Source organism: Drosophila subpulchrella, chromosome 3R (assembly GCF_014743375.2).
Source record: "Drosophila subpulchrella strain 33 F10 #4 breed RU33 chromosome 3R, RU_Dsub_v1.1 Primary Assembly, whole genome shotgun sequence".
Taxonomy (NCBI): domain Eukaryota; kingdom Metazoa; phylum Arthropoda; class Insecta; order Diptera; family Drosophilidae; genus Drosophila; species Drosophila subpulchrella.
In genome coordinates, this window is record NC_050609.1 from 7469095 (window position 1) to 7492366 (window position 23272).

Genomic DNA, 23272 nt, shown 5'->3' on the forward strand with positions numbered 1-23272 from the left:
TTTTGGAAGCACAAAAAAGTAGGCAATGATATTTTGTGAATTTGTATTCTTGAGATACATTACTCTTTTTGAATGTTTTAATCATAAATTAAATATGTTACAGGTTTTAAATGTTTACTTTTTTAAAATGATTAATACTTAGTTTTCTACCAAAATTAAAATAATAAATATATAATATTATATAATCTTTCCATAATCTAGGTAAGTTTGCTCCAATTGGAATAACGGTTGTTCTTTGGGCTTTTTCCCTGCCCCAATTTGGCCACATTTATTTTGAGGCCAAGTTGGCAGCTCGCCGACCAACAAATTGTTGATTTCATTTTTATTTGGGGGCGGGCGAGAGTGAGAGAGAGCGCAGAGAGAGGCATCCTGCTGCCTTCGAGAGAGCGGAGAGAGCAGAGCAACCAGCTAACGGGAGCTCCCCAAAATTTCCCCCTGTTTGTTGTTGGGCTCGCAAGCACACAGGAATTCGAAGGCGAGAACTCAACACACCTCCGAGCGAGAGGCAGATATGCGACCCCCTCCAGTGGAAGCGAGACGGGGCGAGAGCGCCAGGCGGAGCAGCGGCGACGGCAGCGATAAAGGCGCTGCGCTGCGAGAAAGTTGCGGACCCGTCCGCAGAGCGCACCATCGTCTTCAGCGGAGCACACACAGCAGCTAGGTGTGCTCTTCCGTACGTAACGGTTGCGGATTTTCACTGGATCCCCAATTTCCACACAGCTAGCACAGCGCACAGGAAAAATACTCACACACTCGCAGGCCGAAAAAGTGCACAAAACTCGTTGAAAACTCGTGGAAAACTCGTGGAAAACTCGTCGAAAAACTCTTTGAAAGCTCGCGTAGAACTCGGTTAAAGTGGAAAAACTCTCATTGTGCTTTGCAAAAATTTTCCATCCGGGTGGTAACGGGCAAAAGTCTGAAGTGCGGGGCAAAAGAGAAGGAAAATCGAATAGAAAAGCAGCCGCAGCAGCAGTGTGAAAATCGAATGTGCAAAATTTTGCAGCTTCAAAAATGTATGGTACACATAAAATTTCTCTCTCCAAAATCGCGAGTGTATGTGTGCGCGTGAAAATTACGTTGTCATATGTGCCAGCCAAGTGATGAATTTTCCAGGCCTGACTTTCCCCAGCCCCAAGAGGCGAGCTTTAACAAATTAACTCCTTCGAGTGATTAGCAATGAAAAAAAGACAAGGCCACACACGCACACTGCCCAGATACAGATATAGAGTATATCCCATATATATGTGGTGGCAAGGAATCAAGCCGCACTAGCAAAAGAAAGAATGAAAAAAATTCTCTATCTATTGCGATTTGCTCATGCGGCCCGAAAAGAGCGAAGCGCGCAGCATTGGGTGGAAAAGTGGGTGGCAGTGGTGGGTGGCAAGTCCAGGGGGGGGGGCGGCAGTGGGCGGGGTGGGCGCCACCACGGCCCCAGTGGGTGCGAAGTAGGGCTGCTTTGTCTACAGTTGTAGAGTGTGTATACACAGCCTCTGAAATCATATATCTTGCTGTTTTTTTGGGGGCCCCCCCATTAGCATCCATAATTTTCAGTTTTCTTTCTTTTTTTTTGGGTTTTCTCCCAGCCCAGTCCAAAACAAAACACAAATTGGCCGTAAGAAAAGCAAAGCCGCAAAGTTTTCATCACTCCCCCTCTTTGTTGCAAAAATATTGCTCGTTGTGATTTATCCTTAAACTTGGCCACTTTCGCCTCAACCGCTCCGTCGTGGTGGAGTTGAGTTCGAGCCGTGGTGGCGTGGTGGGTTGGGGAGTGCGCATGTCGCCAGGACATCGCCTGCTGGCCAGGATATATGGACACGGGAAACGGGTCCTGGACATTCCACGTCGTCAGGCTGGCTCCTCGCTCACAGTTGCGGCCCAAATAATAGGAATACTGCCAAGTCCAAGTTCAAAACTTTCTGCTCAAGTTCCCACAACAACTGGCTTTCTTGAACCCCATTTATTGTAAATACCTTTGCAAAGCTATTGAAACTTGTATCACTTGGCTAACTCTTTATCCTTTGAGGGGAAAATAAACTCTTCCCCTTTTTCTGCAAATGTTATCCCTATCGAATCATCATAACTTACCTATTTCTGAAGGTCCTATGTAGATAAGGGGTATTGCAGAGTTAGGAACAGTGTATTTAAAACCAACTTTTATATACAAAGGGTAATTACAAATGTTTTTTATGTAAATGTTTTATCCTGAAACTTAACAACGTGTAATTAAAACTAGAACCCAGATCTTAACTAAGTTATCAGTTAGCTAAGATCATAAAATAGGACCTAATTTCAGGGAAAATCAATGTTCATAACATGTTAAGTGATACACACTAAATAAAGACCAAGATCCTTAGGCTCAAGGGCTATTATGACGACCTTAACTTTTCGTATACACACAATGGGGATTTGTGTGCTTTCCGTTAGCTATCGTTTATTGTCATCAAGTTGAAAACTTCAAGTGTCGTTACCTTTGTTTCCGTCTATTATTAGGACCTGTATGATATAATATTTGACTGGATTGTCCTTGGCCATCCCCGCTGGCAGTGGGCGGCTTTGGATTGGACTGGATTGGGTTGGGTTGGGTGTTTTTTAAGGGGCGGATGGGGGGGCTGAGAAAGTGGGTGGCGGTGGTAATTGGTTCATCACAGAACATGTTGCATACTTGAGGGCGACGCGGCTATGGAAATTAATAGAATCGCGTTGGGGAAACTGAAGCAATGCAGTTCGTATTTGCTCGCTCCCCGTCTCTTTCTCCAGGCTCTCTGGCTCCCTCTCTCTCTTTTCCCCAGCCGCACACGCTGTTGATATCATATTTTTGCCACTTCTATTATTATATTGATGTCTACTACTTTTTTATGGTGCTCCAAGAATACTGGGAACTTTTTTAGCCAACTCACCACGCATGACGCGTGCTTTCTCTCTCGCGCAGCTCACTCTCTTTCTCTCGCTTTTCCCTGTGGAAACTCCCGCTCTTGTGGATTTTATTATCGGGAAACGTTTTCCTTTTTTTGGCTCTGCTGTTTTTTTTTTTTTTGCTTTTTTGGGGGGTGCGGCGCCCACGTATCAGCGCAGGAAAGCGGAAAGTGAAAAAGCAATGGAATGGAGCGAAGTCGAAGAAAAACATTTTCCGAGCTGCTGCTGCTGCGGTCGTTCGTTTTCGGTAGTAGTAAAGTGAAGACCGCCCGCCGAGTGAAGTGTGCCTACGTGTGTGTCCGCGCCTGTGTGCAGTGTGTTATATACAAAATACATATATCCATATATTAAATGGCACACCAAAAATGCAGAAAATAATTTAACAAATTTTTGTTTAGTGCAGCGCCAGAAATTGTAAATAATTAACAGTAAAAAAAAACAACAAAGAAAAACTCACCACCAAAGAAAGTTATAAACGAAAACGCTTAAGCAAAAACCAAAGATGCATAAATCTAAACAAATATGATACATAGCCAATATGTATATAGAAACTAGCAAAGATAAATAAAGTTCGAAAGCGAGGAAAAACACCGATCCCGGCAAGCAAATGTCCGGATAAGGGAGCCGCTACCTGACCAATGGATGAAAATGCAGCCGTCGTCGCCGTCACTTTCGCCGTCGTCACTTTCGCATCGCTTTTGTCAGCAGCAACAGGAAAAGTCGGAAAAGCATCTGCAGGATCAGAAGGAGCAGTCCAAGCTGGCCGGATACTCGCCCTGCCACGCCCACGCCAATCGAACGCCCTCGGTCGGTACGGCAGCGCTGCCTCAGCTGGCGTCTACGCCCGCCCCGGCAGCAGCGGCCTAAGTTGCCAAACCCAAGGAATCCCACTTCGAAATAGCCCATCTAAGCAGCAGCAGCAGCAGAAGCAGCATCCACACAAATTGCAACTGCAACTGCAACAGCCACAAATATTGCAACTGCAACTGCAACAGCCACAAATATTGCAGATATAACTGCAACAGCAACTGAAATTGCAGCTGCAACTGCAACAGCAACGCACATAACATAACGCACAAGGCAGCACACAAAGGCAAGCAGGATAGACCGGAAGCGGAAGGACAGGAAGAGGCAGGACGGGCAGCGGACACAGGCAAACAAAATGGCGGATGGTGGGCATTCATTCGTGAAGAAGACATTTCATAAGCCAACATACTGTCACCACTGCTCGGATCTCCTCTGGGGCCTCATCCAGCAGGGATATATCTGCGAAGGTGAGTACCAAAAGCCATTGATTCCACTTAGTACTAGAGTTCACTGTGGGGAGATCACGAGATCAGCATTCAAAAAGGTCAAGCAATCATGATTATTTCGATTCTGGCAGGCTTAATATATATTTGCATAAATGTATCAATAATGTTAACGTAATATGGAATAATTTCGATTTTTATCTTCTTTTAAAGCACTAGTTATAGATAGAAAACATTAGGATAAGTATAAAGAAACATTTATTAAAAGTTCTAAGTGACGTATTTAAAAGTATCGTTTTTAACATTTTAGTATATGTTGAAGGGATAAAGAATTTCGTAGAATAAATATTTATAATTGTTTTATCGGTGTGGTTATTTAATAAAATTTGGAGATTGCTTTAACTATCCGTAACTATGGAAATGAATCAATTTCAAAATCAAAAATATATTTGCTTTTCTATTTACATACATATATCCCAATAATTTATTTAACTAAGGGTACTTATGTGTAATTATTGGAATTCTATTCATAATCGATACAAATTTAATTATTATGAATATTTTAATTGATTTCTTATTTTGACCGCGAAGCTCAGACACGTTTTGATACTTATTCAATACCCCAGTCTTCATCAATTCTTCTGAATTGGTGTTTGTCTATCAGTTCTCGATTCAGTCTCAACGGCCGCAATAGAAATAAGTTGTAATTAATGTGCACTAAACAGAACCGAGAAAAGGCAACACGCAAATCATCGCACATCTTCAACGGCAGCGGCAGATGTAAAAATACATTTCGTCTAGTTTTGAAAATACTTTTTAAATTGCCATAAACTTGGAATGGAAATGCGGCCGCTGATGATGCCGATGGGGAGGTTGTAAAAACAAAGACATTACAGGAAAACAGAAATGCAGGGAGAAAAACATAACAGTCCTATTACTATCAGAAATAGGGTATTCATTCATTATAAAGGTATAATTTCGAGGATGTTTTTTATAATAATAGGATATAATGGGTACAAAAGATAAAACTAATGATAGAAATCTAAAGTACTCAGCATATAACATGAAGTTCATAATCTAACCTTTAGCTAGAGCAATTGAAAAAGACTCTTGCCATAAGATCTGCGTCTTACCAATAAAATGATATAAGTTTTCCCCTGTGCAGCATGATCGGCAGACCCGACGTCATCGCCACATGACCAATGGGTCATCTATAGTTTTGTGTAGATTGTATAGATTGTATGGTCGGTCCGACAGGGGCAGCATCCACATTTACATTCACATCCACATCTAGAGTGTAGTATGTGCTATGGTATGGTATAGGGGCGGCATCATCGGGCTATTTGCGGCCGATAAGTGTGCGCGTTTGAACTTTTCCAAATTGTGCGGCTGTTGGCCGTGTCTGCCGTGACGTGAGCGGAGCGCCAACGACGTCATAGACAGCTCCGATTCGCTGTGTATATATGTTTTGACTATATATATATATATGGGTATGTATGTGCCATTGCCATGGAAATTTATAAAACAGAGCACCCAGCGCAAATTAAGCCAAAACCAAAGCGATTTGGATCGGTTCGAAACGATTCGAATCGAATCGAGGCAGGAACAGAATTCGGATTCGGAATCCACAGAACTGAGGCATCTGACTCTCCCAATGGGAAGCGTGTTAGGCGCCTCGCCTCGTGATGAATCTTCTCCGCTTTTCCTCTGTTTATTTGTGTAATTCCTCTTTTTATTTCATGGGATTTGTGGATCTGGTTGTTGCTATTATAATAATTATCGCGAATCACGCTTGCCATTTTCATGTGGCAGTGTGTTTATAGTTTTGGCGAGAGTGCGCGCCTTTTGCCACTTCGCAGTTTTCTAGACCAACCTTACTAAATGGCAGAATTAGCACTATTAACACTCTGATTAGATACTTTAACATAAAGATACTAACTGTTGTAACACATGAAAAGACATTTATTTTATTTTAAAAAGAAAAATAAATATATTTGTTTCGTTTTCCAAAATACAAATGTTTGTTATGCTTTAAAATTCAAGTCTTGTTCTTTATTATGAGAACAGAAAGAGCCCATATGAATTTTTCAAATTTAATGTAGGTCAACAAATATAAAAATCTATTGATCTATAGTCTATGATTTCCTCTTGAAGTAATTATACCAATTTAATTAAAACCATTGTCGAAATTTAAAAAAAATGCCTTGAATGTTTTAGGATTGTTTATTACTTTTGTCTGAAGGTTTATTTATAAACCAGGTTCTTTATATCTTTTTGGTCTTCTTAAGTGAACCATTGCTTGCTGCTCTGTTTAGTTTAATGGCTAGACCAGGAGATCATAAAAGGAAAGCACTGAATGACCAAAAACGGGATTCCATAGATGCACTCATTCGTGTATTCCACCAATTCGCCTGGGAATTTATTGCCCATTCGGCAGTCAAAAAGATCCCGAAATTTCGACTTGTTTTCTTTGCACTTGCCTATGACATTTTCAGTGCATTTTGGCACTGTGTTAATGGCGGGCAAAACATCCGATGTTTATATATGTGCAGCATATATGTTAATACTATATACTGGGTGATGAGTGCGGGAAATGTGTCAAGTGGCTGTTGCATACTCCCGGGGGCGTAGCTCCGCTCCTTGGCCGCCCATCACGTATACGCCGCGTTGGCCAAATGGAAATAGTGCAGAGGCGTCGCTGCAGCTCCGGAGTGGGCAGATGATTCAAAAGGCCGTCATAATTGAGTTGCATATCTAATTGGACCCCGGATGGAGCTGGAGCTGCAGCTGTAGCTGCCCACGCAGTTACCCAGAAAAAGACCAGAAATAGAGCTCAGGCTCTCTGATTCTTGAAAGTAGGTCAAATGCGAAATGCACTCTCGTACACTGTGCAAAACACACGCACACACAGACACACAGCGCAGGCCGCAGGCGAATTTTCAATTGGTTTTCCAGGGGAAGTGGAGGAGCGGACTGCAGCGAAGAGCAGCAGGTGCGCACCCAAATCAAATTGGATGCATGACCTGAGGGGAGGGTGGTGGTGGGGTTGGTTTGGCCTGGCTTGGTATGGTTTTGGATATCTACAAGCCGGCAACAGAGCGCCCCTGAACCATCCACCTCAATGCAACAACGAACCCAACCCCCCACTCCACACCGATCTGGATCCGAATCTGAATCCGAATGAGGTGCCCCTGCCGATAGCAGCGAAGGGCTAAAAGTGCGTCATCAATGGCCGCCATGGAAAATGACGACGATGCCAGCGGAACCGAAAACCGAGTGGGGTGGGAGGTTGGTGTTTTGAAAGGGGGATGAGAATGGGCCTGGGGTCGATGAGTGGTGAGGGGGATTTGCCTTGTTAATTGCCTCGTTGTCGACGCTGTTCATTCATAACCAAAGTGAGTGGAGAACAACGAGAGCCCCAACAAAGGGTAGCCTTTAAAAACGATCCAATAATACCCTATACGGTGTTTTCTTTTGTAACATCAAATTTTATAACATCAAATTTTCCTAAGGAATCAACAGAACTTACCTGTATTTCGGAAAAATGTTAGAAATAGAAAACTATACATCAAATAATATAGTCTACGTATAAAAATATGTAGTAAAGGGTACTAACACAATATATTCCTTATAATAAAAAGAAACAGTCATTGTATATACCAAGTTTCCTAAGAAATCAACAGAATAATCCTTTATTTTGAAAATAAGTTAGAAATAGAAAACTAACCATAAAATAATATAGTCTGTGGGTAAAAATATATAGTATAGGATATGACCGCGATATAATCATTATAATAATGTGTCTCAGTCATGATATATACCCCCTTGGATAGAGTATAACGAATAGACTTTCGGGGTCGTCAGTTTGGCTGGCACATCGTACGGAACGGTGAGGAGGAGGAGAATCTCAAAGAGCGATAAAGAGGGAGGGCACTGCTGACGTTGCAGGCCAGCCGGAAAAAATCTCCAGTCGAAAGCGTTTCCGACGTTAATGAAATCAAGCCAAGTCCGATTAAATGTCGGTTAAGCAGTGCAGAAGAAAGGGAGCATAGATATAAGGATGTGGGGGTTAAAGATAGAAATGCATATATAATTTCACATAGAATCATGCTTCAATCTAAAAATACTCTCCTCTCTATCTCTCCTTTTGAACGTGTGTCTAAAAATATTTTGCAATTTGCAAGTGAAATAGAAACTGCACTTATTTAATTTTCATTTTAATCAGGGGAAAAGATTGCTATGAAATTGAATTTGTTTTACTGAAATTGCCCGTCGTTGCGGTAAGTGAGAGTGGGATAAAAAACAGGCAAATAGTTATGAAAGGTGGGGTTTTAAAGAATAAGAAAATAAATTATTTTAATTTACTGATTTTAATTTTTAATTTATAAATATTAAAACAAGCTATCCACAATTTGTGTTTTATGTGAAATATTTCATGTTATTTTAGAAATCGAGATGTTTTCCTAGCTTTCTTTGAATTTGACATCAACTTTTCTCACTGTGCAGAGAAATTTGGGGTATATGATTTATGCGTGTTTGATATGCGTCATCTAAATGTCTCTTTGCGAATGTGCCTATGTGTATGCTTATTTATTATTAAGCAGACTAGCTATTTTTAATTCGGGGGAGTTCTTCCTCCTGCCTTTGGCATGTATGTGGATCTAGTGTGTATAAGTATGTTTTGGCTACACCTCAATTGAATTGTATAACTCTCCTCTGGGCAAATATCAATTTTAATTGTGCTTCCTCTTCACGCACTACGCATGTCAACTTGTGCGTATTCAATTGTCCCTAACCTCCAACTCCCTCTGCTTCTTCTTCTTCATCATATTTATCCTGTTTCTGTTTCGTCCTGGTCTTCGTACATATGTATATGTGTATTGGTGTGTGCTTTAAATTTGGCTTTATGCTGCTGCTTCTTCTTATTCGCCGTCTTCTTCTTGATTCTCCTTTGTTATTCTTGGTTTTATTGCCTTTGGGACAAGGGAAAGGAAAAGTAAAAGTGTGTTGAGTTTCCAACCCAAAAATTTCCCCACGCACACAGAGAGACATGACATACACAGGGAAAACATAAAGAAAAGCATTTCGAAAATTTCCCCATGCGTTGGCATCGCTGTTTCTGTTTGTCTGCTTATGCTTATCTACACAAAAAAAAAACGAAAAGAGAATGAGGGAGAGAGGAAGAGACATAGAGACGAAGAGAGAGCGAGAGAAAGCACACAAATTTGCTGGTATACATAATGCAGGCATGCAACAAAGTGGAAAATACCTAAAAAGAAAGAAACACAAATCTCAACCGCTGACCCACAGGGCGTATACATGCTCAGCTGTTGCTTCTGCAATTCCACCACCCAAGCGCCCATCCACCCACCACCACCCATCGCACGTGCAACAAAACAACAACAGAGTGAAGAAACTGAAGGCAAGCAATCGGGCCAAAAAGAGATAGCAAGCTAGCTGGCTGAGCGAACTACAGTTATGTATGTTTTGTTGTTGTTGCACTTGCAACTGCAGCGAGCGTCACGTTTGTCCTTCCTTCATCTCTTTTTCGCTCTGCTTGGCCTGCACTGCTTGACGACTGCCCGCTGTTTTATTTATAAATCGGGCCAAAAAACTAAAGCACATTCACGAGTTCATTCATGACGTCAGCACTGCGCCTCAGGTCAGCGGCCTAGTTTTCTGCTTTCTTCTCTGCTGCCACCCACCGCCCCCTGCCACTCCCCCCCTTGCACTGCACACACATACACACAACAGATAATTATGCATTTACATACAAATGCAGCAAGTGTTTGTTTTTGTAGGCCGCCCCGACTTTTGTCTATGTGTAAATACAACTTTTACGGCGGGCTAAAAATAAAATACTGATATCTATGTTAAGTTTGGTGCACACAAATCGCGAGCATACATATGTATGTACATATGTTAGTATGTTTGTACAGGGAGGAGAGAGGGTGTTGCGCTAATCCCCAGAATTTAGTTTCCCTTTCTTGGATGGCATTATTAAAATAAAGTAGACTTTCTTTAGATATCAAGAAATTGATTTCTATAGAACTATAGATATAGCATCGAAGCCTTATCTTCAAAGGACTCAGTTTACTTTTTTGTCTGGCATTATGAAAAGACACTTGATTTTGTTGAGATATCAGGGAAATAATAGTATTACTATACACACACAGGGTTCCAAAGGGTGAAGCTTCAGATTCAAGGAATAAGGATAATATGATGAGGGGAAATATAATATCAGAGATTAAATTCTGAAAACGTATAAGTTTTTCGTTGAGAATGATTTTATTTAACTCATTATAATAACTGAACTTAACTTTTATAAAAACTCATAATAATGTTTGGACCGAAATGATCTTATTTCTTTCTGTGCAACAGGGCTTAGCTTTCTACCCAGGTGTTGAGAGAAAGAGACAGCTAAGCCTCATAAAAGCGAGAGAGGGATATGTAGGTAGTCGGGCTTTGTGCGTGCAGTTATCCTTGTGCTGCCTCTCGACCTCCCTCTACCACACCCCCTGGTTCCATTACCTTGGCCACTTAGCTCAGGGCTTGCCACTTGCCTCCTCCTCCGCCCGCCACGCCCCCTTTGGTTGCCCTGCGGGGAACTTCAATGAATGTCCCGTCGTCCGTGAACTCGGCAACTATGAATGGCATGCAGGCTGCCAATGACGCGGTTGCTTTGCGGTTGCACACAGGGGCGGAGCTGGGAGGGGCCTACCGGGGGGCCCATTTAGAACACAGTTCTCTAAGGGGCCTTAAAACATCCACACTTCAAACTGTTTTTATAGACTTTAAGGATCTCAAATAGATGAGCGATCTTATGAGTCTAAAAAGATTATGTTTTCTAATTATACTTCTTAGAAGATTTTTTTTATTATAAAAGATGGCGGCTCGGAGTATTTAGTTTAGGGTATCGTACTTTCTATTCTACATTCATTATATCAAATGTAAAATTTATTTTCAACCATTTTTTTTTGGTTTAGTTGAGTTTTACCCAATCAAATGAACATTGAAAATAATTCCAGGTTTTTTTTTCTTGTTGGGCGATATGAATGAATTTGCCTGCCCCATTTAGATAGACATTCGGCATTGTGATCTCATTGAAATAACTTCTGAACTTCTGCCGACACATTGCATAACCACATCTCTTTCTCTGCTCCTCCACTTTCAGTTTGCAACTTTATCATTCACGAACGATGTGTCACCAGCGTGGTAACGCCCTGTTCCGGCATCGCTCCATGTATTATAAAGGTACGTACTCGCATTTATGCACAATTCAGAACGAATATAGCTGTCATGTGTCATTCCGCCCAGAATCCCGTTGCCCATTGTTGGTCCGAGCCAACTCATCACAAGAGAAAATTCTGCACAGTCTGCCGTAAGCGATTGGATGAAACGCCAGCGGTGCATTGTTTAGGTAAGTGACAGTATATGTCCCCCAATCCCCATCCCCACGATAATGGGTTTTGCAGCAGTCGTGTTCCGTGTCAGTCACTTCTGTTCACCTGCGATCCATTGTTCGAACCATCAAGCGCATATTGTACTATATAGATAGATGTATTGACCCTATAACACAGCCATTTTTGTGTCTCTCTAGAGAAAATGGAAAATTGATGTTTAAGAAATGTAAAAACAATTACGAAACCAATAACTTAGATATGAACAAAAAATAAGAATAAACTGATGTCTTTAGAGAGAAAACTACAGCCATGAAATGGTATTAAGGTGTTACCATAAAAGTATGCTACGTTTTACGTTATTATATAATAACGTATACGTCAGGATAAACCTAGATTTTGTTGCTTCTACAATCTTTATATATTTAAAATCCACTTACTTAATGATGCATTTCCCCACAGTCTGCGAATATTTCGCGCATATTGAGTGCCAAGATTTTGCCGTGCCCGATTGCACCGAGAATGCCACGTATGTGCCGGGCAAGGAGCTGCTTAATGTGAAGCATCAGGTGAGTGCTATCTCCTATTTTTGTCAGGATCAGTAGGATAATGCGTAACATGCAATCCATAAACAGCATCACTGGCGAGAGGGTAATCTTCCATCAACGTCCAAATGCGCTTACTGCAAGAAAACCTGTTGGTCCTCGGAATGTCTCACTGGTAAGTTGACACTATATATGGGTAGTTCAATATCAGATTTTATTAATTGAATAATTCTTAAACCAGGCTATCGCTGCGAGTGGTGTGGCATGACGACCCATGCCGGATGTCGCATGTACCTGCCAACCGAATGTAATTTTGGTATTCTACAACCTATCTACTTACCTCCGCACTCAGTCTCGATTCCGCGCACCGAGGTGCCCATCGAGGCCATAATCGGCGTCCAGGTCAAATCGAAGACTACGCTCGTGCGCGACTACTCGTGTCGTAAGTACATAGTCCCGCCTCGAAAGGATATACTGGAACCACATCATGGTCCTATCAAAACCAACCTCTTAATCAGCCAGATCCTACACTGAGAGAAACTTTTTACTGCAGAATGCAGCTTTTGTAATATTGTCTCTATTATAAAGTAATACATTTTTGGTTATAGCTAATTGCTTTTATTTAAAATGAAAGTTTCTGTGTGATACAAAGAAAAAGCTTTTAAAAAAAGCGTTATCAACAAGAAAGGAAGTTAGCTTCGGCAAGCCGAAGCTTATATACCCTTGCAGCTATAATTATTAAATTTAAAAACACAAAAAATGATATTCCCAATAGTATAAGATAATATGTCAAAAAACACCGAAGCTATAATTTGTTTCATATTATTTTCCTACCAATTTTCCGATCGTTCCTATGGCAGCTATATGATATAGTCGTCCGATTTTGATAAAATTAAATTCGAAACTCAGAACTAATTAAAAAATGTTATTTCCAAGCGTAGGAGGTTATATGTTAAAAATCACCGAAGCTATAATTTGTTTCATATTATTTTCCTACCAATTTTGCGATCGTTCCTATGGCAGCTATATGACATAGTCGTCCGATTTTGATAAAATTTAATTCGAAATTCAGAACTAATTAAAAAATGTTATTTTCAAGCGTTGGAGGTTATATGTTGAAAAACACCGAAGCTAAAATTTTTTTCATATTATTTTTCCACAAATTTTCCGATTGTTCCTATGGCAGCTATATGATATAGTCGTTCGATTTCGATAAAATTTAATTCAAAATTCAACATTATTTAAAAATTGTTATTTCCAAGCTTAGGAGTTTATATGCTAAAAAACACCAAAGATATAATTTTTTTTCATTTTTTTGTCCGATTATTCCTATGGGAGCTATAAGATATAGTTGTCCGATCCGGCTGGTTCCGACTTATATACTACCTGCAAAAGATATAAGACTTTTGGGAAAGTTTCAGCCCGATAGCTTTAAAACTGAGAGACTAGTTTGCGTAGAAACGGACGGACAGACGGACAGACGGACAGACGGACAGACGGACAGACGGACAGACGGACAGACGGACAGACGGACATGGCTAGATCGACTCGTCTAGTCATGCTGATCAAGAATATATATACTTTATGGGGTCGGAAACGTCTCCTTCACTGCGTTGCAAACTTCTGACTGAAATCAATATACCCTCTGCAAGGGTATAAAAATGAGAACGAAAAACAAACAATTTTTTTTTCGAACTCTTGATATAGGAGATATAAAGAAAGATAGTACTTCTTTTACCTGCATTTTAAAAATATATTAAAAAATTTTATTAAGGATCCCACAGTATATGCGATACAAAAAGAAAGGATTAAACTCTAAATGATATTCTATTATTATTAGAGATCCAGGAACTTAATATTGTTTGGGAACTATTCATATAGGGTTAGGTAGTGCATTCTGGGACTTATTTTCTCAGTGTAGGCTGGCACACTTACCCTCTATAGCGATGTAGCAATACTCACCCACCCCCCAAATCGTTGCTATCGATGTTGTGTTGTGTGCACACTCCGATCACCAAAAAAAAAAATATGTAAACGGAAATAAGAACTCCAACGATCAGATATCACATCGCTCCAGCTCATTCAGATCATGGCAGACCACCACCACTCTATCACTCCACCAATCCCACCGATGATTTTCCTCGATTTTTTCCCTATACTTTTTTGATTTTTGATTTATTTTTCGTTATCTGTTTTTTTCTTTTCTTTTCTCTCTTTTGGGTTTTATGGAAATAATTTCCGTTTTCGGTTGATTGATGATGTGTCTCTCTATGCAATATGTGTGTGTTGAACAACCGGCAGCCAGTCCGGATTTGAGCTGCCCGATTCCGGGTGCAGGATGTGGGTCACTGGCGGGTCTTAACCTGAAGGAGCTGCTCGAGCTCCACAGGCAAAGGCTTGAGCAATCGAAACAAAATTTTCTCCTTTCCACGCCGCCCACGCCCACCTCCTGTGGCTCCATCTCGCTCTGCCACTCGCCCACGCCCTCCTCGCTGACAGTGGGTGAGACGAGCAATGAGCAGGATCACGATCGGGATCAGGATCGGGACGCCCCGGGGCAGGAGGAGGAGCCCGAGGAGGAGAACACGGAGCAGGACAGCGCCCTGCAGCTGACCACCTCCACGTCGAATGTGATCGGGAATCTGCAGAAGTCGCCGTCGGCCAACTCCTCGCTGCACCTGCTCTATACGAATCTCTTCCGGAAGCTGGGACAGGGCAAGCGGAGGCGGAAAAGGGGCTCCAGCGGAGGGATCTCGCCCAGCGAGGACGAGGACGACGTGGACGGCGGTGTCTGTGATATAAGCGGTGGCGATCTAAGCGATGACTATGACCACTGTGACGTCGCCCTGCGCCGGCGATCCCTGCGCAGTCGGCAGCCAAGGGATGTCAGCGAGACGGATTACCACGGGGATGCCGAGGCAGAGGTCGATGGCGAGACGGCGCCCAGGGAAAGCTGCTACGAGACCTCCGATACGGGTGGCGAACTGACCAACACCGATGAGCTCGACAGCAGTCTCAATCTGATCAGCAACCTTAGCTATAATAGTAGTAATAACAGCAACGCCTCCAATGCTCCAGGAGGAGGAGGAGGAGCTGTTAGAAGCGCCACCACCACCACCCCCACCACTGCCCCGGGAAAGTCCGGACACGCCTTGAGCGTCCAGGGCGGACGCCAGCAACCCAAGACTGGGGCTCTGGCCCAAATCAAGCCCAAGCCCAAGCCCATACTCATGCCCAAGCACAAGGCGCAGGGCAAGGGCGGCTCCCTGAGCTCCCCGCTGTCCAACTCCAACTCCAGCGACTGCTCCTCGGCCTCGCCCTCCGCCCCGGCCACGCTGCTGCAGCTATCGCCGGTAGGCAGGAGCAAGTCCTTCCAGGAGTCGGCGGCCATCACGGCCGTTTCGCGCTACAAGAAGTATGGACGTGGACTTTTCCAGCGTCGACGCTCGAAGAAATCGCCCAAGAATGCCGTGGGAGCGGCGGGCGGTAAGAGCAACTACAGTTTGGATAGACTGTCGCAGAACATCGAAATTACCATCCAGGACGAGGATGGCAACTACCATCCGTATGATGACAACTTTCACATGCTCGCCAGAAGACTGGACGCCACCGATGTGGACGACGATGTGGGCTTCGATGATCTCTACCTGGATGACCGGCCGAGCGGGGCCAGCGATGATCTGGCCTTTGCCGGCGACATCAGCGACGGTGGGGCCAGCAGTCGTTCGCGGGCCAGTGACGCCAGCGATGGCCATGTCCTGGGCCGGCTGCTCCGCCAGATGCGACAGGGCCTCTCCGTCGGCTGGCGCAAGCCGCGCTACCAGAAGCGTCGAGGTGACTAGCCCACAACAGTACTCCTTTTACTTCTCTCTCTCTCTGTCTCTTTTTGTCCTTGTCTCTCAGTCCTTGCTAACAGATCTGGGTTCTGGGTCTTTTGGGTCTAACCACTCTGTTTTGGTTTGCTTTTGGTTGCCCCGTTCCGTTTTTTGTTAAACCACCGAGCCACATCCCACTAATCGCTAACCATCGAACCACTAATCATCCGCACCATTCCGCCCCACATTGCAATGCCACTAATCATTAACACCGACATAACAGCATGAAAAGTACTCGGAATAATAGGTATTGAATATATTATATGATGATAATGATTTGGTAGTAAAGCAGTGGTCACCGGCAGAGGCAAAGCAGAGCGGCGGCAGAGAAAATTTCTATCCCACGGGCTGCCCGCGCTGTTTCCGTTGGTACCACTGTGGAAAGTACTAAAATTCCATTTATAAAAGTGCATATATTTTTAAAGACCTTAGGTCTATATTTAATGCCGATTTTTCCGAGTGTAACTAAGTATTTAACACCGGGCTGAAGCCGCTTTTGTTGCTACTAAAAAATGCCTGTCCCAATGAGGATTTGGCCAGTTACTCACCCACATTCCTGTGACCCCCAGCACGCAGCATATCCGAGGAGTTCAGCAGCGGCGAAGCACCCCGTTACAAGGACGAGGAGTCGGCCAGCAAGACAGAATCGGGACATGGACCCACCAGCAGTGGTGGTGGCGCAGGAGGCGTTGGAAGCGGAGGAGCAGGAGGCTCGTCAACGGCTGGTGCCTCGACATCAGCAGCCGGTGGTTCCTCCGGCCATTATAGGCCCGATTCCGGCTCCGGCCACAAGTCGGATAAGTCGGAGAAGGATCGCGAGAAGAAGGAGAAGGAGCGCGAGGAAAAGGATATAGGTAAGTCATTAGATTGGTTCCTTTAGTTCCTTTCGTAATTCCCCATTCTGTCACAGAGATGATCAAGGTGTTCGATGGCAACAACTCATTCCGACGCCAGCAGTACCGGGTGATCATCGTGCAGCGCACCTATACGCTGGAGCAGCTGCTGACCACCGCCCTGCGGGCATTCCACATCACGCGCGACCCGCAGGCCTTCTACCTGACCGACCTGTACGCCCCAGCCGGCATGGAGGACACCCCGATGCTGGATCCCACGCCCGTGCTCAACCTGACCCATCTTGAGGGCAAGAGGCCGGCCATTTACCTACGGTTCCACGACCGCGACCGTGGCCATGTGCGCGTCTACCCCGGCAAGCTGCAGTGCTCTTCGCTGGAGGATCCCTATGTCAGTGTTCCTGTAGATAATAGCACAGTTATTAAGGATTTGATACGCGATGCCCTGGACAAGTTTGGGCTGCAGGATAACCAGATACAGGACTACAGGTGAGGATATTGTACTCTAATAATATTGAAGATCTTTTATAACCCATATGGTAATCCCCACCAGGTGCTCGGAGGTGCTGCTCGATCGCGGCGTGACCGAACGCATCTTGTCGTGGAACGAAAGGCCCTGGGATATTATGAAGCAGCTGGGCAAGGACTCCATTCGCCAAATGGAGCTCATGCGGTTCTACATGCAGCACAAGCAGGATCCACATGGCCCCAATATCGCCCTGTTCGTGGGTAACCTACCCACTGGTCTCTCGCAGCGCAACTACGAGCAGATCCTCAACAAGTACGTAACGGATGAGAACAAGTTCATCAGCATTGGACCCATCTACTATGAGTATGGCTCCGTGGTGCTCACCTTCGAGGACACCATGAAGGCGGTGGGTGTCTCAGAAATATAGTAATCCTATTATAGGAATCCTATTAATATGGTGGATATAACTTGCAGGTTCGCGCCTTCTACAATCTCCGCGAGACCATCATCGAGGACAAGAAGCTACTGGTATTGCTACTGCCGAACATTGAGCCCAGCATGGTGCCCTCGGATGTGAGGCCACTGCTGGTCTTCGTCAATGTGAAGTCTGGAGGCTGCCAAGGATTGGAGCTGATCTCCAGCTTCAGGAAACTTCTGAATCCCTACCAGGTCTTCGATCTGGACAATGGCGGTCCTCTACCTGGGTATGTCCTACTCTTAGTGCTATTTATTATGTTTCCTATTAATCCGTACTATCCCTTCTAGCTTGTATGTATTCCGACAAATAACCAACTACAAGATTCTGGTTTGCGGCGGAGATGGCACCATTGGATGGGTGCTGCAGTGCCTGGATAATGTGGGCCAGGACTCGGAGTGCTCCAGCCCACCTTGCGCTATAGTTCCCTTGGGAACTGGTAAGTAGAGAAGTATATGTTTTGTAGCTGGTGTGATTTAACCATTAGAAACTCCAAAAAATACTTTTATAATGTATTTTATCTGTATAGTACCTCAAATTACAACTAATTCATTGCATTTACCCATCCAACACCCCATTTAGGCAACGATTTGGCACGCGTTTTGTGCTGGGGCTCCGGTTATACCGGCGGTGAGGATCCCCTAAATCTACTGCGCGACGTCATCGAGGCGGAGGAGATACGGCTGGACCGCTGGACGGTTGTCTTTCATCCGGAGGACAAGCCAGAAGAGCCGGCCATGAAGGCGCCCTCGCAAACAACCGGTAAGAAGAAGAAGGCACACCAAGCACACCTATCGCAATCGCAACAAACCAATCAGCATCATCAATTACCGGCTCTGACATCGAGTGATATATCAGGTCATTTGGTGTTTTCAAAACTTCGTTCGTGTGTTCTTTCTCTACGTTACATACTCGTAAACCCGTCTAGTGTCTAACCCCACAGATTCCGATTCCGTTCCAGTACCCCGTCCCAGTCCACCCAAAACTTTTCTTTTGTGTTGTAATTAAATTCTGTGCTTTGACTTAATCCCAATCCGGCTGTAATATTTCGCTGGTTCCATGCAAAACCAAAATACTATATTCAAAACTGTATAAATGTAGATATAATAGTGCTCGAAAGGAATCTATTAATAGTCAATAGCATTGACTCAATAATTTTTTTGTATATCTTGTAGGTAAATAATATACTTTCCTTAAAAGTATCAAAATCAAACCTAGTTTAGTAAAGCTTTTACTCTTTAAATTTTATAACATATTTAGCCACTTACAAAAAGGGAACATATTAATAACTAGAACTTTCAGGATATAGAATATATACATATGTAAATTAATTATAATCTTTAAATTATTCAATGAAATCAACACACCCAAAGATACCCCAAAAACCTATTATATACATAAAACCCAAGCCCACCTTTTGGTATCTGATGAGAAATGCTGTTTAGTTTCGATGTGTAAAGATATTCCTGAGAGGATTTGCATGTTCAAAACTCTAAGAGAGGTAAGGTAAACAATGATAAGTCCAGACACCGAAAGGTTCTACCAGTTATACTTGGGTAAATTAAGCAGTGGATGCTATCCACCTCGATGTTGTCAGTTAAATATTTGGTGTCATGTGTCGATGTGTTAGCCAAAACAAAGGCTAACTGAATTAAACTAACTGATCTTGGTGTCCCATGCAGGTGGAGCCCAAAACGAGGATAACTCTCAGATCTTCGTGATGAACAACTACTTTGGCATTGGCATAGATGCGGACCTCTGCCTGGACTTCCACAATGCGCGTGAGGAGAATCCCAACCAGTTCAACTCGCGACTGCGCAATAAGGGGTACTACGTGAAGATGGGCCTGCGCAAGATCGTGGGTCGCAAGGCTGTCAAGGATCTGCAGAAGGAGCTGCGCCTGGAGGTCGATGGCAAGATCGTCGAACTGCCACCCGTCGATGGCATTATCATCTTGAATATTTTGAGGTGAGCTGAAGCATTTCTATCTTTTAAATGAGAAACATTGAAAAAACCTCTAGTGTATACTTTATGTGTTGGCAGATAATAATAATAAATAATAGAAAATATGTCGCTTCTTAATTATGTAAAATGTAATTTGTTTCTGAAATATTTCTTATTTTTTCCAGCTGGGGCAGCGGTGCCAATCCCTGGGGTCCTGACAAGGACGACCAGTTCTCCACGCCCAACCATTACGATGGTATGCTGGAGGTGGTCGGCGTTACTGGCGTGGTCCACTTGGGTCAAATCCAATCCGGAATTCGTACAGCTATGCGCATAGCCCAGGTAATCATCAAAAGCAGCTCTTATATTTTACCAGCTATCATATTAATATATTTCAATATATTTTAACCGTAGGGCGGTCATATCAAGATACACTTGAACACTGATATGCCCGTGCAGGTGGATGGTGAACCCTGGATCCAGAGTCCCGGCGATGTGGTCGTCCTGAAGTCGGCCCTCAAGGTAAGTGACTCCTTTCGTAGCCGATTCCCTGCATGTATCTGCTGTTCCTTTGTTCTATGGCATGCTTGCTTCTTCAAATTAAATTACCCTCATTTCATGTTTATATCTACACATAAACAACAAATTCAGCTCATGCCTAAAAGAGAAGTGCTTTTCTTACCATTATTATTTAATATTTCGAGGACAACACCTTTAGTTTACCCCTATTTTGGTTTCATTTCAACTCTAACAAAAAAAACAAGGTTAATATCCACACAGCATACATGACAGTCTAAATTTAGATTTAAGTCATACTTGGGCACAACATAAAGAACCGAAATTAGGACATAATAATAGGAATGCCTTTTGTTTTATTTCCTTAGTGTAATGAAAATGAAATATATTGACAATCGGTTGGGTTTTTGCGAAATATTATGTTTACTAACACCAATAAGTGTAAAAAAAAGTCAGTCTCAAAAAGCAACATAAAGATGTAAATTGGGAACTAATTTTATGGTTGTTAAATATTTGATCTTTAAAAATCTTCAAAAAAACAATATCCCATTTTTAAATTTGCATTCAAAATTAGTTTCGATAGTAAGCTTATAAACTTTATAGACCGAAACCGATTGTCAACCAGTTAAGATCCTAATAACATTTTATTGCGTGTGCGTTGGATATGCGTGTTTTGTATGTTAAATTTGTAATTTGTCCCCTGGTAAATCCCGCCCGATGTGTCGTAATTAATTTATAGAGCACACACCACTTGAAACACCCCGAGCCACCCCTTAACCTTGTAAAATAGCCATGTTTTTTCTGCATTTTTCATTTGTTAATGGCAAATTGAAAAACAAAATTAAATTAAATAAAACAATAAAAGAAAAAGTAAAAAAAAAACTAATGAAATCGGCAAAAGAACAAACTATGTAGCGTTCTAAAATGTTTCTCTGTTTGATGTGCGTGTGCCTGTGTGTATGTCGGATTTGACAATGTGTGTGTTTTACGCTATATATTTAGGCCACCATGCTGAAGAAAACGAAGAGTAAGCGCCGTCTCACGGAGCCGCATATCTCGCCGGCGGTTCTGAGTCTATCGGTGGCCCAACAGGGATCGGGATCGGGATCGGTATCCGTATCGGGATCCCCGCAGTCCCACTCGCAGCAGCAACTGCAGCAACAGCAACAGCAGCAGCAGCAGCAACAACAGCAGCAGCAGCTGGCCGAGAATGGGGAGAAGGAGGCTTCGATGGCTCTACCTGCCGGCTTTGGCAGCACCTAGAGCTTGGCCACGGGGCTGCGATATTGGTTCTCCTGTTTCTACCCATAATACCAGATAGACAGTTAGCCAGGCCATAACCATTTTAACCCATAACAGATCAGAGCAGCAGAGATAATGGCCGAATTGTAAACGCCAATCGAATATTTAAACAAGAGCAAAACTCCAATGCGCAAGCAAATAAAACATAATCTTCCAAAAGAGAGAAATAGCATTAACAAGTCAAATGAAAAAAAGAAAGTAAAAAGTTAAAACTAAAAAATAGCTGTAAATAAAAGTAAACGTGCTGTCAAGCTCTGAATACTTTGAACCACCACCCAAGAACACAGACCACCCACCAAACCAACCAAAACCACCCACTGCACAAGAAGAACTGTGACCACCGCTATTGAACTTGAACTTAGCTAACTGAATCCACCACTATTCACCCACGAACACCATATACCACACACACCAAACACACGAAACACACCACAGCGCCTAGAAGTTGTCTACAATATTTTATTGTTCATTTTTATGCAATAACTATCTTTGGTTTTTCCTCTTGGAGGAACGAATTTGATCGATTTTGTTTTCATTTCCGTTTCTATTACCGTTTCCGTTCCGTTTTTTAAATGCAAGCTTTCGTAATCCATCATTCAGTATCGAAATATGTATAACCGAAACCATTTAGTTGATTGAGTTCCGTTGCATTTTGCCTGATTTCTCAGCTAGCTTTTGAAGCACTTATAACTCAATCTAAGCTAAGGCAAACGAAATTTATTTCCTTTACGTTAACGCTCTATTTTCTTACTCTCTTTTTCTCTCCAAAATGAAAATACACAAAAAATAATCACACGATACAAAAAACCAATGCCAAAAAAATGTGACTTTATGAAATCGAAACTTTTTAACTAATTAATGCACCGGACGCTTCTATGCCTTTCAAAATTTTACACTATTTTAAATCTCAAAAAAACCTTTGAAAATGAAAATTCAAAATGATTACCGTTGAACGCAGGCAACCATGTTGAAAAAGAACAAGCTGAAAATGAAACGCCGGAATACGGAACCCACCATGATGGTGGCCGGTTCGGCCACCCCCCAGCTGTCCTTGGCCCTGCCGCCCAGCGTGGGCGAGGTGGGCGTGGCCGGGGAGGGAGCCGAGGGCGACGGCGGTACGAACAACACGGATTTCTGAATATGGTACAGCGAGCGTCTGATTTAACGTGCTAATTCCAGCGCAGAACCAAACTGCAGACACCCACACCCCACCCCCTCAGACACCCACCCACGATAAGCCCACCCGATCCCCCCACCCGACAGCAAAAGCAAAACCAAAACCAAAGCAGCTTAAGAAGCAAAAGGAGCAGGAGCAGAAGCCATCTCAGCAGTCCACAGTCCACACACTAGACACCAAAACCAAGAAACCAACAGAGCAGGCAACTCGAAAATCAAAAGCTGTAATCAAAATTACTTGTAAAAAGAGTAAAGTCCTAAAAAATAATTAGATCGGATTAGATGATCAATTTAGCAGCTCAGCGAACCCGGCCGCCTTTCCACGTCTGAAATAAGTACGTTAAACTCAAACAGCTCGAACCAACTCTGTCCGCCTGAAAAACTCTAAAATCAAGATGCGTAACGGGCAGGCAGAAAACAAATCTATATTCAAATGTTAAACGAAAAACAATAGAGGGTATAGTGTAAAGAGGAGATTCAATTCAAAAACACACAGCAATAGTCTGGCCAAAGTTGTATCAAATTCAAGTTCAATTATGTTCCTTCTCGTTTTGTT

At 43.0% G+C, this 23272-nt stretch overlaps 1 protein-coding gene across 4 annotated transcripts; it reads left to right on the forward strand.

The window, feature by feature from the left end:
• Positions 1-595: 595 nt before the first annotated feature.
• Positions 596-22641, forward strand: LOC119549173 (diacylglycerol kinase theta). 4 transcript variants are annotated; one of them, XM_037856977.1, is made up of 18 exons: positions 596-673; positions 3312-4187; positions 11338-11417; positions 11481-11583; positions 12026-12132; positions 12199-12283; positions 12350-12550; positions 14410-15942; positions 16553-16837; positions 16894-17323; positions 17388-17709; positions 17778-18007; positions 18069-18217; positions 18361-18636; positions 19461-19746; positions 19908-20064; positions 20137-20244; positions 21241-22641. In XM_037856977.1, the coding sequence occupies exons 2-18, from the start codon at positions 4076-4078 to the stop codon at positions 21499-21501; spliced, it is 4725 nt and encodes a 1574-aa protein (XP_037712905.1). In that variant the 5' UTR covers positions 596-673; positions 3312-4075; the 3' UTR covers positions 21502-22641. The 4 variants fall into 4 exon arrangements, with proteins under 4 accessions (XP_037712905.1, XP_037712914.1, XP_037712925.1 ...); XM_037856986.1 differs by having other exon boundaries at positions 597-673; positions 18361-18540; XM_037856997.1 differs by lacking the exon at positions 14410-15942 and having other exon boundaries at positions 600-673.
• The last annotated feature ends 631 nt before the right edge of the window (positions 22642-23272 follow it).